This window comes from Aotus nancymaae, unplaced genomic scaffold, assembly GCF_030222135.1.
Source record: "Aotus nancymaae isolate 86718 unplaced genomic scaffold, 86718_ANA_hifiasm-v0.15.2.pri h1tg000028l, whole genome shotgun sequence".
NCBI classification, from domain to species: domain Eukaryota; kingdom Metazoa; phylum Chordata; class Mammalia; order Primates; family Aotidae; genus Aotus; species Aotus nancymaae.
Window position 1 is genome coordinate 3,581,496 of NW_026988441.1, and position 14,551 is coordinate 3,596,046.

General features: G+C 49.2%; 2 protein-coding genes and 1 pseudogene across 2 annotated transcripts in view; 1 reads left to right on the forward strand and 2 right to left on the reverse strand.

Annotated features, from left to right (window-relative positions):
• Window positions 1-14,551, forward strand: part of LOC105723807 (zinc finger protein 577) — a 330,132-nt gene that overhangs the window by 56,200 nt on the left and 259,381 nt on the right. The gene's annotated exons all lie outside the window — the stretch shown is intronic.
• Window positions 11,129-12,487, reverse strand: LOC105723991 (programmed cell death protein 7-like; annotated as a pseudogene).
• On the reverse strand, window positions 13,016-14,046 carry LOC105724271 (vomeronasal type-1 receptor 4-like). Its single transcript, XM_021668589.2, is given in 2 exon segments — window positions 13,016-13,728; window positions 13,731-14,046. Coding segments are annotated over 2 exon segments (1,029 nt in total).

The following is a 14,551-nucleotide window of genomic DNA, read 5'->3' on the forward strand; positions in this document are numbered from 1 at the left end:
TTAGGTTTTATAATGGTAATGTTATCCCCAGGAACAATTTGCAAACAGTCAGAAAGTTTGGGGAGAAAGCAACAAGAGGTGAAATAAGTTGGGGCGCATTGGGCAGAACAGGCATAAAAGAGGGAACAAAGGAAGGGGAGAAAAACAGAAAAGGGGGAAAGGTGCAGAATGAGAGGGAAACATGGTCATGAAGAAAGTGGGAGAGGACCCCATCCAGATGAGCGGTGAGTTGACTGGACATGGATGTAGTTGTAATCCTCTAATTTGTGGCTTTACAGTTTAATTTAAACTTTGTTTCTTTAAATTGTACTCATGAGGATGAAAATTACCACTCATTTCTGTAAGGCTTGTGCATTTTGTATTTATTTGTATCAAAAGATGTAAGGCCGGTTGCCTCGCTGGGAGCCGAATGGACACGCTCTTCTCTCTGCGCGCCTGAAAACTACCTCACCATTCTGAGCACATTACTCAGCATTTGCCCTCTCCACACGGGCTCCCCGTACCCGTTTCTGCATTCCAATCTCAGCCCTGCACCGACCGAAATTTTGAAAAAGCCCGCCAAAGACTTGCCCTATGGCAGCTTCCCCCGTACGTCCTTGACCAGCCCCTTGCCAGGGCCCAGTCCTTTCATATCCAATAAAACTACCTCCGCTTTGTTCACCTCGTCCGTGCCCAGTCCCTTCATAACAATGAAACTGCCTCCTGTTTCCCTGCAGCCGATCAGCTACCTCCACTCCCTATAAAAACGCATGCCCCAAGAAGAGAAGCACGACTTCTTTGGCCCCTTTCCAGGACCATAGAGCCTCGCCCGGGAGCTGAATAAATTGGCTTTTAATTTCCTTACTCTGGTCTCTGTTTCCTCCTTTAAATCAATGAGAAATCTTACATTTGGTGCCGAAACCTCCGCCGGACCAGGAGCCTTTCGCCCCGAGATAAGACTTCTGTTGCCCATAACTTTTCCCACTGCCTGCTCTGTGGACTCCCTGCTTGCAAACGTGGCCATGTCAGGGACTCCCCTTCCCCTCTTTCCGAGGACCTGAGCATAGCGGAGATGTCCCTGCACTCTTGTCTTCTCCCTGTAAGGGGTCTCTCAGGGCCAGGAATCTGAGGGAGACATCCCCACCTTCCTGGACCCTCTCGTAGTCTCAGGTGTTCAGTGGGACGGCCAGGAACGCTGAGCCATCCTACCGATCATCTTCGCAGCGGCGGCTATTGTTTGGGTAATTAGGAGCTCCTTAAACCTCTGGGTTTAAATTTTCAACTCGCTCTTTTGCGAGCCAGCTCCCGCCTAGGTACTTTTCCTTCCTCCTGCTCCTGAGTGAATGTGTGTGTGACTGAATTTATGTGTAGTCCCACGGCTTAATGGCTACGGGGCTTGCGTGGGCCTCCACCCGCGGTTCCATGGGGACGTCATAAAGCATAATGGTGATTCACCTCAGGACCACGAGTTCTGAGGTGACCAGGCCCGGGGATTATACAGGTACACCTTAGCTACGACGCCCCTGAAACATCCCTCTGGGGATGTGGCCGGGAAGGCATCAGACTGGTCTCCCATGTGGGGGCACCCACCCTTTGTTCGTCAACTCTACATGTGGTTCTGTCTTTACTGTCAATTCACCAGCTTTGTTAGACTCCTGCTAGCCAATATACAGTGGTTCAGGCCTGCATCCCTCGAGGCAGCAGATATTCTACAGTGGGTGACTGACCATTGGTTGCAGGGGACTTTCACTGAATTGGAAAGTCCTTTGGAAATAACTCTGTTCTCCTTTTCCCTTCTAGTGTTCTTCTACCACTGAAACCCCACTTCCCAGCTCTGCCCCTTTCACTTCCCCTACCTCTTCCATGTGGCAAACAGCTCTAGCCCTGTCCCTTTTTATTTTCTTTCTCATTGTTATCATTGCTGCCTGTACGTTCTCTAATCCACCCCCTCTGGGAAAACAGCGTTTCTGCCCGTGTTGGGTATAATTTTTTTTCCGTGTCCACTTCTCATCCTTAGGCCACCTAACAGCATAAAATATGGGTAATCAGGGATCCCGCCCAGACCCCCAGTCACCGTTAGGGTGCCTGGTCCAAAACTTACCCAAGCTAGGTCTCTCTATAAAAAAGAAGAGGCTACTCTTCCTCTCCACTGTAGCCTGGCCACAGTATCCTCTGGACAACCAGTCCAAGTGGCCTCTGGAGGACATGCTCGACTTTAGTGTCCTAACAGACTTAGACAACTTTTGCCAGAGGAACGGCAAGTGGGCAGAGGTTCCCTATATTCAGGCTTTCTGGCATCTCCACTCCCACCCCGATCTCTGCTCTTTCTGCAGTACCGCCCAGGTACTCCTGGCCAAGGACACTCCCGCACTGCCCTCGGCCCCTTTGCCAACCTCCTCCTCTTCTTTTTCCGACCCCAATCTGGCCAAAGAACTCTTCCTACCCCCCATTCGACCCACGAAACCCCCGCCATATGCAAACCCCCAACCTCCTCCTCCTCCTCTTTCAAGTTGCTCCCAACCTCCTCCTCCTCCTCTTTCAAGTTACTCCCAACCCCCCCTCCTCCTCCTCTTTCAAGTTGCTCCCAACACCCCCCCGCTTTCAAGCTGTCCCCCAACCCCCTCCTGCTCCTCTTCCTCTGAGTTCTGACATGGCCTCTCCTGTTAGTGCCCACACTCGCTCACGCAGTGCTCCCAGCGGCGGAAGCTTCCTCCTTTGTCCTCTCCGCGAGGTGGCCGGAGCAGAGGGTGTTGTCCGAGTGCACGTTCCCTTCTCCCTTACTGATCTGTCCACCATTGAGAAGCGCTTAGGGTCATTCTCTGCCAACCCTGCTACTTACATCAAGGAATTTCGTTATCTTACTCAGGCATATGACCTAACCTGGCATGACACTTAGGTAATCCTGTCCTCTACCCTCACTCCTGACAAGCACACCCGCATCCTTGTGGCAGCCAGGGCCCACACTGATCAGGTATATCTCACTGATCTTCAGATGCCCGTGGGTGTGGTGGCTGTCCCTGAGGCCCACCCTAATTGGAACTATCAAACTGGCCAAAACGGTCGCAACCGCTGAGACCAGATGCTGCAATGCCTCCTACTGGTCACGCAGAACGCGTCCTAAAAGGTAGCTAATTATGATAAATTGCGGGAAATAACCCAGGGTCCCACTGAAAACCCAGCTGCCTTCCTTGACCGACTCCCTAACACTATGGCCCTCCATACCCGGGTAGACCCTGACTCTGTGGCAGAGGCTACCCTCCTGGCAACCCATTTTATCTCTCAGTCAGCACCAGATATTAGGAAGAAACTAAAAAAGGCAGAGGAGGGCCCCCAAACTCCCATAAGGGACCTGGTGAACATGGCATTTAAGGTCTTTAATGTCCGAGAAGAAAAGGCTGAGGCTACCTGCATGGCCCATTTACTGCAACAAGTGAGCCTTCAAACCCAAGCTCTTGTAGCAGCTCTAAGGCCGGCAGCTTACCAAGCGTCTGGTGTAGGGGGCTCATTAAGACCCCCCCCCGAAGGGGTCCCTCAAGACCCACCCAGACTGCTTTGAAGGTCCCACCTGGGCCCTGCTTCAAATGCGGCCAGGACGGGCACTAGGCCCGACTGTGCCCCCGTCCGCGTCCGGCCCCTGGACCCTGTCCTATCTGCAAACAGACCGGACACTGGAAGGTAGACTGCCCGTCCCGGACTACAGGATCACCCCCTGCACCTCCATGTGAGGGGCAGACCGGTCCAAAGGATGCAGTCCCTTCCTCTGAACTCCTTGGTCTCATAGACGATTGACGCGGCCTGGACTTGGAGACCCCCATCACCCTTGCCAAGCCCAGGGTCACTCTACAGGTAGCGGGTAAGTGTGTTTCCTTCATGATCAATACGGGGGCTACCTATTCTGTATTGCCTTCCTACTCAGGACCAAGCATACCTTCCCAGGTCTCAGTTGTGGGAATTGACGGAAAGCCCTCCTATCTCAACTGGACCCATCCCTTAACCTGTAACCTCGAGGGACATCCGTTCATGCACTCTTTCCTGATCATACCCTCATGCCCAGTCCCCCTACTAGGACGAGATATCCTCCAGACTTTAGGGGCTACCCTCCAACTCACTGGCCCCCTACAGTCGACCCCATACTCCACCCATCTCCTGGTATTGACTTTAAATGGCAACACACCCAGTCACAACCCCTCACTTCAACCCCCTATCTCTCCTGAGATAGTTGACCGCTCAGTCTGGGACACTTCCAAGCCTATAGTTGCCACACATCACACGCCAGTCAAAATATTCCTCAAGGACCCCACCCATTTTCCCTCCCGTCCTCAGTTCCCCATTTCAAAAAACCACCCCCAGGGTCTGAAACCTATAATTTCTCGATTTTTAACCCAAGGGCTCCTTATCCCCACCAGTTCCCCTTGCAACACCCCTATTTTACTGGTCCAAAAGCCATCCGGTGACTATCGCCTAGTCCAAGACCTGCACCTAATTAATGACGCAGTGGTGCCCCTCCACCCAGTGGTTCCCAACCCTTACACCCTCTTATCCGATGTTCCCTCCAATACCTCTCATTTTACAGTCCTTGACCTCAACGACGCCTTTTTTACCATTCCCCTACACCCGAATTCATATTTCCTCTTTGCCTTTACTTGGACCGATCCAGACACTAACCTCTCGCAGCAGTTGACCTGGACGGTCCTGCCCCAGGGCTTTAGAGACAGCCCTCACATATTTGGACAAGCATTAGCAGCCGACCTACCCTCTTGCCCCCTTCAGCCTAGTCTCCTCTTACAGTACGTGGATGGCCTGCTGCTTTGCAGCCCTTCCCTCTCCAGGTCACAGCAGCATACTGCCACTCTCCTTAATTTCCTTGGGTCTAGGGGATACCGGGTTTCCCCCTCCAAAGCACAGCTGTCGGTCACCTCGGTGATCTAGTTAGGTATTCACCTTACTCCCCAAACTAAGGGCTTGACAACAGACCGTCAGAAGGCACTACTTGCACTGCAGCCCCCGGAAACAGCTGATGAAATCCTCTCCTTTCTAGGATTTGTGGGATTTTTCCATCACTTGATTCCTAACGTCGCCACTCTGGCTAAGCCCTTGTATGCGGCAGCCAAAGACACCCCCACGGGACCCCTCTCTCATCCAGGGCTGTAAAGCAAGCCTTTAAAACTCTGCAGACTGCCCTGTCCACGGCACCTCCTCTTCAATTGCCGGATCTTACACGCCCTTTTCACTTGTTCACTGATGAAAAACGGAATGGCAGTGGGGGTCTTAACCCAACCCCTAGGCCCCACCTACCGTCCTTTAGCCTATTTGTGTAAACAGCTCAATCCCACTGTCAGAGGATGGCAGCCGTGTCTGCAAGCCCTAGGAGCGGCAACAGAGCTGACCGAAGAATCCCTAAAGCTTACCTTAGGCCAGCCCATCTCAGTGTTCTCTCCTCATCGACTAACTGACCTTCTCTCTCATAAATCCCTCACACATCTAGGACCCTCCCATTTACAGGAGTTTCATCTACTCTTCATTGAAAATCCTTCAGTCAGCCTCCATCCCACTTCCCCCCTTAACCCGGCTACTTTGCTTCCTCTTCCGACTCACTCTCCCTCCCCAGCCCACTCCTGTCCTGAACTCATAGACACATTTGCCAAACCCAGAGAAGGCCTAACCGACCTTCCTCTACCTAACCCAGACCTCACTCTATATGTAGATGGGAGTTCCATAACAACAGCTGAGGGGCAGCGAAAAGCAGCTTATGCAGTAGTCACAGATTCAGCCACTCTCGAGGCTCGCCGGCTTCCCGATGGAACCACCTCACAAAAAGCGGAACTCATTGCCTTAACCTGAGCTCTCATGCTTGCACAGGGAAAGTGAGTGAATATTTATACTGATTCAAAGTATGCTTTCCTTATTACGCATTGTCGTTCTGCCCTCTGGAAAGAATGGGGATTCCTCACTACAAAGGGATCTCCCATAGTCAATGCTGCTCAAATCTCTAATCTCCTAAAAGCCCTGTTGCTGCCCAAAGATGTTGCTGTCATTCATTGTCAAGGACACCAGCTCCAACAGCATGCTGTCTCCCGGGGCAACGCAAGGGCAGATGCAGCAGCTAAGTCTTTAACCAATATCAAACCAGCCCCCACCCTGGTCCTTTTCCTTGCCACAGCCACGCCGCCAGTTTACTCGCCATCAGAAAGACAGGACCTCATATTAAAAGGGAGGAATGAGTCGGACCAGGGCTGGATTTTTCTAAATAACAAAATTGCTCCTCCCTGGGAACAGGCCTCAAAAATAATTGCTGAAATACACCAATCCCCTTGCATATAGGGCCCAAGACATTATATTGCTTCGTGCAGCCCCTCTTTTCCCTACCGGGCTTACAACAGACAATTGAGCAAGTACACAAAGCATGTGCCACTTGCTCTAAAGTCTTGTCTCAGGGTGGCTTAAGGCCACAGTTCCCTACTCACCAAATGCAGGGCAATTACCAGCCCAAGACTGGCAAACTGATTTTACCCATATGCCCTCTCACAAAAAGCTTCGCTATCTCCTAACTTTTGTAGATACCTTTTCTGGATGGATTGAAGCCTTTCCTACCTCCAAGGAAACTGCGGACAAGGTGGCCTCCCTCTTAATTCAGGAAATCATCCCTCGTTTTGGCCTACCCGTAACCATCCAGTCAGACAATGGCCCAGCATTCATCGCTCGGGTGGTCCAGCTGGTCGCCGAGTCTCTCAACATCTCTTGGAAATTGCACATTCCTTACCACCCTTAGTCATCGGGTAAGGTTGAACGGGCTCACGGCATCCTCAAGGACCATCTGGCCAAATTCGCCATAGAGGTAAAACTCTCTTGGCCCACACTCCTACCTCTTGCTCTGACCCAGGTCCAAGCCACCCCGTGGGAGCCAAAGGGTCTCAGCCCCTTTGAGTCGCTATATGGCAGGCCTTTTCTGATTTATCACAATCTCCCAGTACAACCACCTCCCCTGGCTTCCTACCTCCCCTACCTCTCTCTCCTCCGCCACTTACTCAGGGAACATGCAGACTGCACTCTCCCCGTAGTTCCAGGACTAGAGGACTCCCATCTGGCAGTACCTCTCCAGCCAGGTGACAGCATTCTCCTCTGGGAACTCAAGCCAGGGTCTCTGCAGCCCAGGTGGTCGGGAGCCCACATCATTGTCCTGACCACCCCAACTGCCACAAACTTTTAGGCCACACCCCTTGGTACCATGTGTCCCACCTCAAATTGGCCCCCAAGAATTATCAGTGGAGGTCCAAACCCTTGGGCCCCACTCACCTTTGCCTCACATGTGGCCCCTGCTCGTTACCCTCTGACCCTCCAAACCTTTCTCATCACAATTGTTCTAGTCCTTCCCATTAATGCCAGTACTTACTACGTCTGGCGGTTCTACCTTCAAGAGTCCTGGACAGATGGCCCCACCACTAAAACTCATTACCTCACTCAAGCAGACTGCCAACCCGCAGGGTGCCAGTCAGCCATAAAGTTCGAATTCCCGCAATCCAAGTCCAACAGCATTAGGAGTTCTAGGGATGCCTTTGCCCTCTGTTTTCTATATCAACAAACCCAGGACCGCTGTCATTTATGGAACCAGACCTATGGTGGATGCCCGTACGCTAATTGTGTTATACACAAGCCCTTTCGTACCGAAGGCTCCCCACATAGTGATATGCTCCTTCTCAACAACCAAGGTAGAGTGTCTCTTGTTATCCACGACCCCTGGAACGTCCGCTGGGAAAAGGGCACTGCAGGCAAAATATACTCCTGGTTTCAAAATAGCCACCCCAGCAGCACGTGGCTAATATATTGGACCTATACCCGCACTCTGCCCATAGAAATAGACCGACTTAACTCATTGAGCAACACCATCCGACAAAATGAAGCCACCTTAACTAACCAAATCAAGCCCTTGAGCAACACTCCCCAGACTTTCTCATGGATAACACTAGTATGGCAAGGTGCTAGCATGTTAAGCTTAACTGAAGCCAAAAACTTCACAGGTTGTTTTCTATGTGCCTCCCTTAACCAACCCCCCTTAGCCGCAGTTCCCCTCCAGACCAGATTCAACCTGTCACAAATGCCCACAGGACCTGACACCACCTTAACAGGAATCCTCTTATTCAAAATACACTCCCAGTCTCTCTCTCTATGTTACGGGACAGCTAACAACCCCAGCCTCAGGTGCAACACCACGGTAAATGTAAAAATCTTCCCTTTATGTGCCTCCAGGAGGATACTTTTGGTGTAATGGAACCCTAACCAAAGTTATCAAAACATCCTTCATGTTCCCGTGTTCCTGTCACCCTAGTCCCACAGTTAGAAGTGTATGGATAAGCCGAGTTCCTGTTCCTCATTGCACCGTCCCCTAATCACCGGGACAAATGAGCAGTCTTCCTCCCAATAGTAATAGGCCTCTCTTTAGCATCCTCTCTTGCAGCAGCTGGAATAGGAAGTGGAGCCATGGGCTACAGCATCACTTTGGCCACTCAACTGGAGGACAAGCTCCGTGTGGCCATTGAGGCATCAGCCGCCTCTCTGGCATCCCTCCAGCAGCAGATAACGTCACTGGCTCAGGTAACTCTCCAAAACCGGCGGGCCCTAGAACTGTTAATGGCAGAAAAAGGGGGTACCTATCTGTTTCTCCAGGAACAGTGTTGCTATTACATCAGCGAAACAGGCCTAGTAGAAGAAAAGGTCAATACTCTCTACGGCCTCCAAGAAGACTTCTACAGGAAACAGAATACACCGGGCTCTTCCCTTAACTGGTAGCACTCTCCCATATTTACCTGGCTAGCTCCCGTTATCGTTCCCCTCATCGTGGTGTGCCTTCTACTAATGTTAGCCCCGTTCTTTCTCAGGTTTTTACAAGCACGCATAAGGGAAATCTCCAGGGTAGCCGTAAACCAGATGCTACTTCACCCCTATGTCCAAATCCTGACTGAGGCACCAGCCAACTGACCTCCCCACTTCGCCCCTGTTCAGCAGGAAGTAGCCAGAAAAGAAGTGACATCCTATATCATCAAAAAGGTCAGAATGTAAGGCCGGTTGCCTCGCTGGGAGCCGAATGGACACGCCCTTCTCTCTCTGCGCCTGAAGACTACGTCACCATTTTGAGCGCATTACTCAGCATTTGCCCTCTCCACGCGGGCTCCCCCTTACCCATTTCCGCATTCCAATCTCAGCCCTGCACCCGCCAAAATTTTGAAAAAGCCCGCCAAAGACCTGCCCTATGGTAGCTTCCCCCGTACGTCCTCGACCAGCCCCTCATCCGTGCCCGGTTCCTTCATGACCAATGGAAATCCCTCCACTTTGTTCACCTCGTCCGTTCCCAGTCCTTTCATATCCAATGAAATTACCTCCTCTTTGTTTCCCCGCGGTTGATCAGTTACCTCTACTCCCTATAAAACCCCACGTCCCAAGAAGAGAAGCACAACTTCTTTGGCCCCTTTCCAGGACCATAGAACCTCGCCCGGGAGCTGAGTAAACTGGCTTCTAATTTCCTTACTCCGGTCTCTGTTTCCTCCTTGAACTCGATGAGAAATCTTACACATAGAATGTACAAAACTTAGGGTAAACCCTAATGTAAACTATGGACTTGGCTGATAATGATGTATCAGTATACATTCATCAACTGTAACTAATATACCATTCTGGTGTGGGATTTTGGTAGAATGGAGACTGCATATGCGAGGGTGGGGAGAATAGGGTAAATTGCCATACCTTCCAATGAATTTTGCTGGGAACATAAATACACCTAAAACGTTTATTTTAAAAAAGGAAAAGAACAATGCAAAAAAACTATTACTCATGGCACAGCAGGCAGCATGAACATTCTGATTACACCAGTTTTACTTGCTTCCTTTTCATCACAATTCCAGCAGGAATGATCCAGAGATGATCTGGTGAATGCTGCACATTCAGGAGGTTTGCATCACAGCTGAGGAACATTAAGTATTTAAAAATTCAATATTTTAAAGGGAACTACTGGGAAATCTGCCACACCATTTGCCCAAGAGGGAGACATTTATTTCCACATATGGGAAACAGGTTTGTTCACTGTCCCAGAAGGTAATGCTATTGCTATATTACAAAAAAAGTTTAAATAAAAATGATTTTTAGTTTTAATACAAATAAGATAATTGGCAAAACCAAACCAAAACAGAACCAAAAAAAAAAATGACATTATATGAGTGATCATTTCCAAACACAACAGCATTTATTAATGAATATAAAAAATAAATTTTATTATTTTTATTTTCTTTGCCCCCAGATTTGACTACACGGTTAGTTTTAGAAGCTTGAGTTCCTAAGATAATTCCCCAGCTATACTGGCTCCTACAATGTGACTGGGTGAGGTTAAGGTCCCACTCCCATTAGAGAAAGATCTTTGGGGACTCTGAACAATTAGATCCTTAGAAACTTTAAAAACAAAACAATACAGAACAAAACAGGTGCTTTCATTAGGATCCTTCTAACATGGAAAAAATACAGTCACTGAACATTAAAACACAAGCCAATTTGGGTACTCTTCAGGTTTTCTAAGTTCTCCACCTGAATAACAGACTAGGCCACCATCTTTTCCAGCAACCCAGCCTAGAGCCACTGCCATCTTCCTAACTAGCAGCCTCCCAAGGAGCACTAAACTGGAATTAACAAAACCGAAGATAACACGTTTTTGACCTTTCTTCCTAGAGTAGGAAAGGTCAGGAGGTTTTGCATCAAGCTTGTCTTCACACTCACTATTAGTGGAAGGGCTGTGAAATCTACCCATCACAAACCTGTGTTCAGTGTTTGAGTGTACTTACCCATCACCACTCAAGGAAGTTAAGAGTAAATTAACAAGTTACTCTGGACGAAGCCCCTCAAAACAGGCAAATTTGGTGAACCAAGGTTATTCACTGCCTGTGGTAATAACCTCAGTTCACCTAAGTCCTTTCCTGAAGAACCACATTAATCTCCTGATTCAAGACGCATCTCTGGCCAGCACAGAGCAAGAAGGAAAGCATAACTTCAGGGTAGGGGATGCACATGGAATTTAGAAGTTGCAGTTTAGTCTACAGCAAAAGATGGCAGCATCGCTAATATTTAGAGCTGGAAAGAGCGTTGACTGGACCACACTCCTGGAGCATCTTTACTAATGCAGCTTAACAGCAGTTGCCCAGATGTCATTGCTGGGGGGCAGGGGAAGGACCCATTCTTGGGGAATGAAGGTGCCTTTGGGATGATCGGATGGCACCAGGCACTGATCCAAATCATGCCTGATCTGGATGAGCGCTGGCAGGGACTGCTCAGCTTGGAGGTAATACAGTCAGAAAAGCTCCAAGAGGTGAGCAAGTGGGAACTCGTCTAGATCCCCTAACAACTTGGACTCCATTTCATGTTTCTGAAGTAAAATTTTCTCTTTCTTTTCTTTGTTTCCTTCCTAATTCTCTTTTCCTCTCTTCTATTGTTCTCCTTCAAGCATAACTCGGAGGACTCTCTCTTCAGCTTCATATAGTTCAGAGCGCTTTTTCATGAGTTTTTTCAGTCGCTGAAGATGATGCTCAAGAGTCTCATCTGCTGAGAGGGGAGGACAGACCCCTTTCCTTGCTGCAGCCTCTTTCCTCAGTTTCCTGAACTTCCTGAAAGCCCGAAGTATCTGCTTGCTTTTCCGTCACTTCAGTCAGTACATCATCAGCAGCTACTTTGAGTTCCTGCTCCTGCTTCTTTCAGTCCACCTCCTGCACACACTTGACCCTCCAGCGGTCAATCTCCTGCTCACGTTCCACTGCCCCCGCGGCCTCTGCCTCCCGCCTGGCCTCGCGTTCCCATGCCCTCTTCAGCCTCCTCCGTGCCTCGTCCACACAGGCAGCCTGGGTCAATGGCTGTAGCCGCTCAGCCAGTTCTGCATGCAGCGGTGCGACCTGGGAACCCGCCATCAGCTTCGGCCTGGCACAGGGCCTGGGTCAGGCCGCACAGCAGCCGCACCAGGGACAGAGCCCCGCACACCCACCCTAGCACTTCGGCAAGGCTGGGCCTGGCGCACATGCGCCAGGGCACCGACCAGACAGTCCCAAACACCGCCTCTAGCCACTGCCGGTCGCGCAGGCGCTGAGGGGCTGCAGTGGCAGTGCTTCAGGCCGGCGCAGGCTCCAAGGCGGTACCCGACCGGAAGTCAGCACCGGACCGGAAGTCGGCGGCCGCGGCCGCTAGCAGGCGTCGGTCCCGAGAAGGGGCGGCGGCGGAGGCAGCGACGGTGGTGACACCGGATAGAAGATGGCAGTGCCACCGCCGCCACCGCCACGGGAGGCTTCTGTGGAGACTCCGAGCTGCAGAGCCAGCGGAGGCTAAAGGAAGGGAGTGGAGGCCCCAGAAAAGGACCACGCTTCTGAGGGAGACGAGGCGGAAAAGCCCGGGAGGGCGAAGGCGGGCAGATAGCAGACAGAGCGGGAAGCGGTGCCTGCGGGGGCAGTGAGCCTGGCTGACCCTGGCCAAAGAAGGGTGGCAGCGCCATGTTGACAACGGAGATGATTTGAGAAGGAAGTCACAGGAATCTGAGTGGTTCTTCAGAAGAATCTCCAAGGAATTTTTTTACATGAACATTCCATAAAAGACCATTTAGAACAAATGCTGTCCCTACGTCTGTCCGTAAGACATAACCATCCGTGAGATACCCATGGAGATTTGTCTCCAGACAATACCCACCACTCACTTCCCTGTAATCACTTCCGACAGGTTATTCCTGAAGCACAACACTCAGTCAACCACCGTCTGACAAAGAATCTGAAGCCAAATCTGTTTAATTTGTCTCAAGAAACATTTGTTCAAGACTACTATCTGCAGGATCCTATGCACGAGGATGAGGGTAACCTGCTTCATTTACCTCTGCTATGTCCATGTAAGTCCCACAGTTAAACAGCTGAAGACCTCAATACCCATTAGGGGTTACCTTAGAAGGGCATGTGGCTTTTCTGTAAGTTTCTGTATTTACAACTCAAAAATGAGAAATGCAAAAAAAGTGATCATTGGGCAAAAACGTGGTTTATCTAATAATATGAAGAAATTTCATTTTCCTAACCCAGAGGAAGCAGAGTCTACATATGCTGGAATCATGCCTCGTGAGAAGAAAGGGGCTAACAGTTGGAAAACATGCAGAAATTAGGGCAGCAATATTAACCAACCACCAACTGGGAGTGTGAAATAGAGCAATATAAGCATGTAAGATGGAGGAGAGGGTGTGAAAAGACACAAAGGTGGTCACCAGGACAAGGATGCTCTGGGTGGCTCTGGACTCTGGGGAGGATCTGGAGGAAACTTTTGTCCCATGAATATGTTGGACCCGCTGCTTGTGCCTGTGTAGAATGAAAATCATGGAGCTACTGGACAAGATTATGAGCACAGAAAGTAAAAATTCAGGGAATATAGATAACGCTGCATACAGTGAGTCTACGATTTTGTCACGACCTATACTAAAACAGTATCCAAAATCTCTTTTCTTTGTGGTGTTTTTGTTGCTGTATGTGACAACCACATAGGCAGGGAAAATGAAATTTACCACAAGATACAGGATCCAGCAGAAGGGAATGGAGTAACCAATGTGTTTTGGGGCTTTTGCTTTAAAATGCTTCCACCTAGAGTTTATGGGGCTAATCATGATGGTCTGGAAGACACACAAGAGGCAGGTGATGCCAATGGATACTCCCCTGCCCACTCTTTCAACATAGAAAATAAATTTGCATCCAAAATCATTAAATATTTCAACCCAAAAGCTGTCATTGCCTGTGGAAGTCCTTTAGTGGGAAAGACCAAGGAGTTTGCTAAAGTCAGGTGCTTGAGAATCACATTTGTGGACTTCAGTCTGCATCCAGTGTGGGAAAGAAAGAGATAATGGTAAAGAAGAGAGAAATTGCCCAGGATTCCAACTGTAGTCTGTGATAAGAAAATTATTCCTATTATCAAATCCTTGGAAGAAGCTCTTGTGTCATTCAGTATATTTTGCTTTAAATTATGGCAACAATCATTCTTATGAGTAAAATACCTCAATGAGGATTTAACAACAAGAGTAACTGTCATTGTGTGCTCCTGCAGGATTACCAAAGACATCAAGATGCATATCCAGGTAGAAAGGATTGCAGGGTTATCTCATGGAAGTCAGCTCTAAGAAGAAAGCAGTGTTAACCTGGAGGAAGCAATGACAAGTGACAGCAAATAGAAGGAAACATAATCCAACATTTTCAGAATAAACTGATATCTCTCAAGAATAAGGATAAAAAAGAGTCAACCTTAATCACTACTCAAATCATACAAAAAATCAATTTTGAATGAATTGCTGATATAAATTTAATGGTAATTAATAAAATACTTAGAGTAACTAAAATATTTCTGTGTTCTGAGAATTTTTAAAATGTGGAAACAGCACAAAACACATTTCACCATATGGGTGAAATGACAAATCAGACCATAATCAATTAAGAGCTGGCACTCATTAAAAGGCACAAACACATACCACAGATACACACAGGGGGTGGGGAAGGGAGAGGTGTAGGTAGCTTAAAGAACAATAATGGGCCGGGCGCGG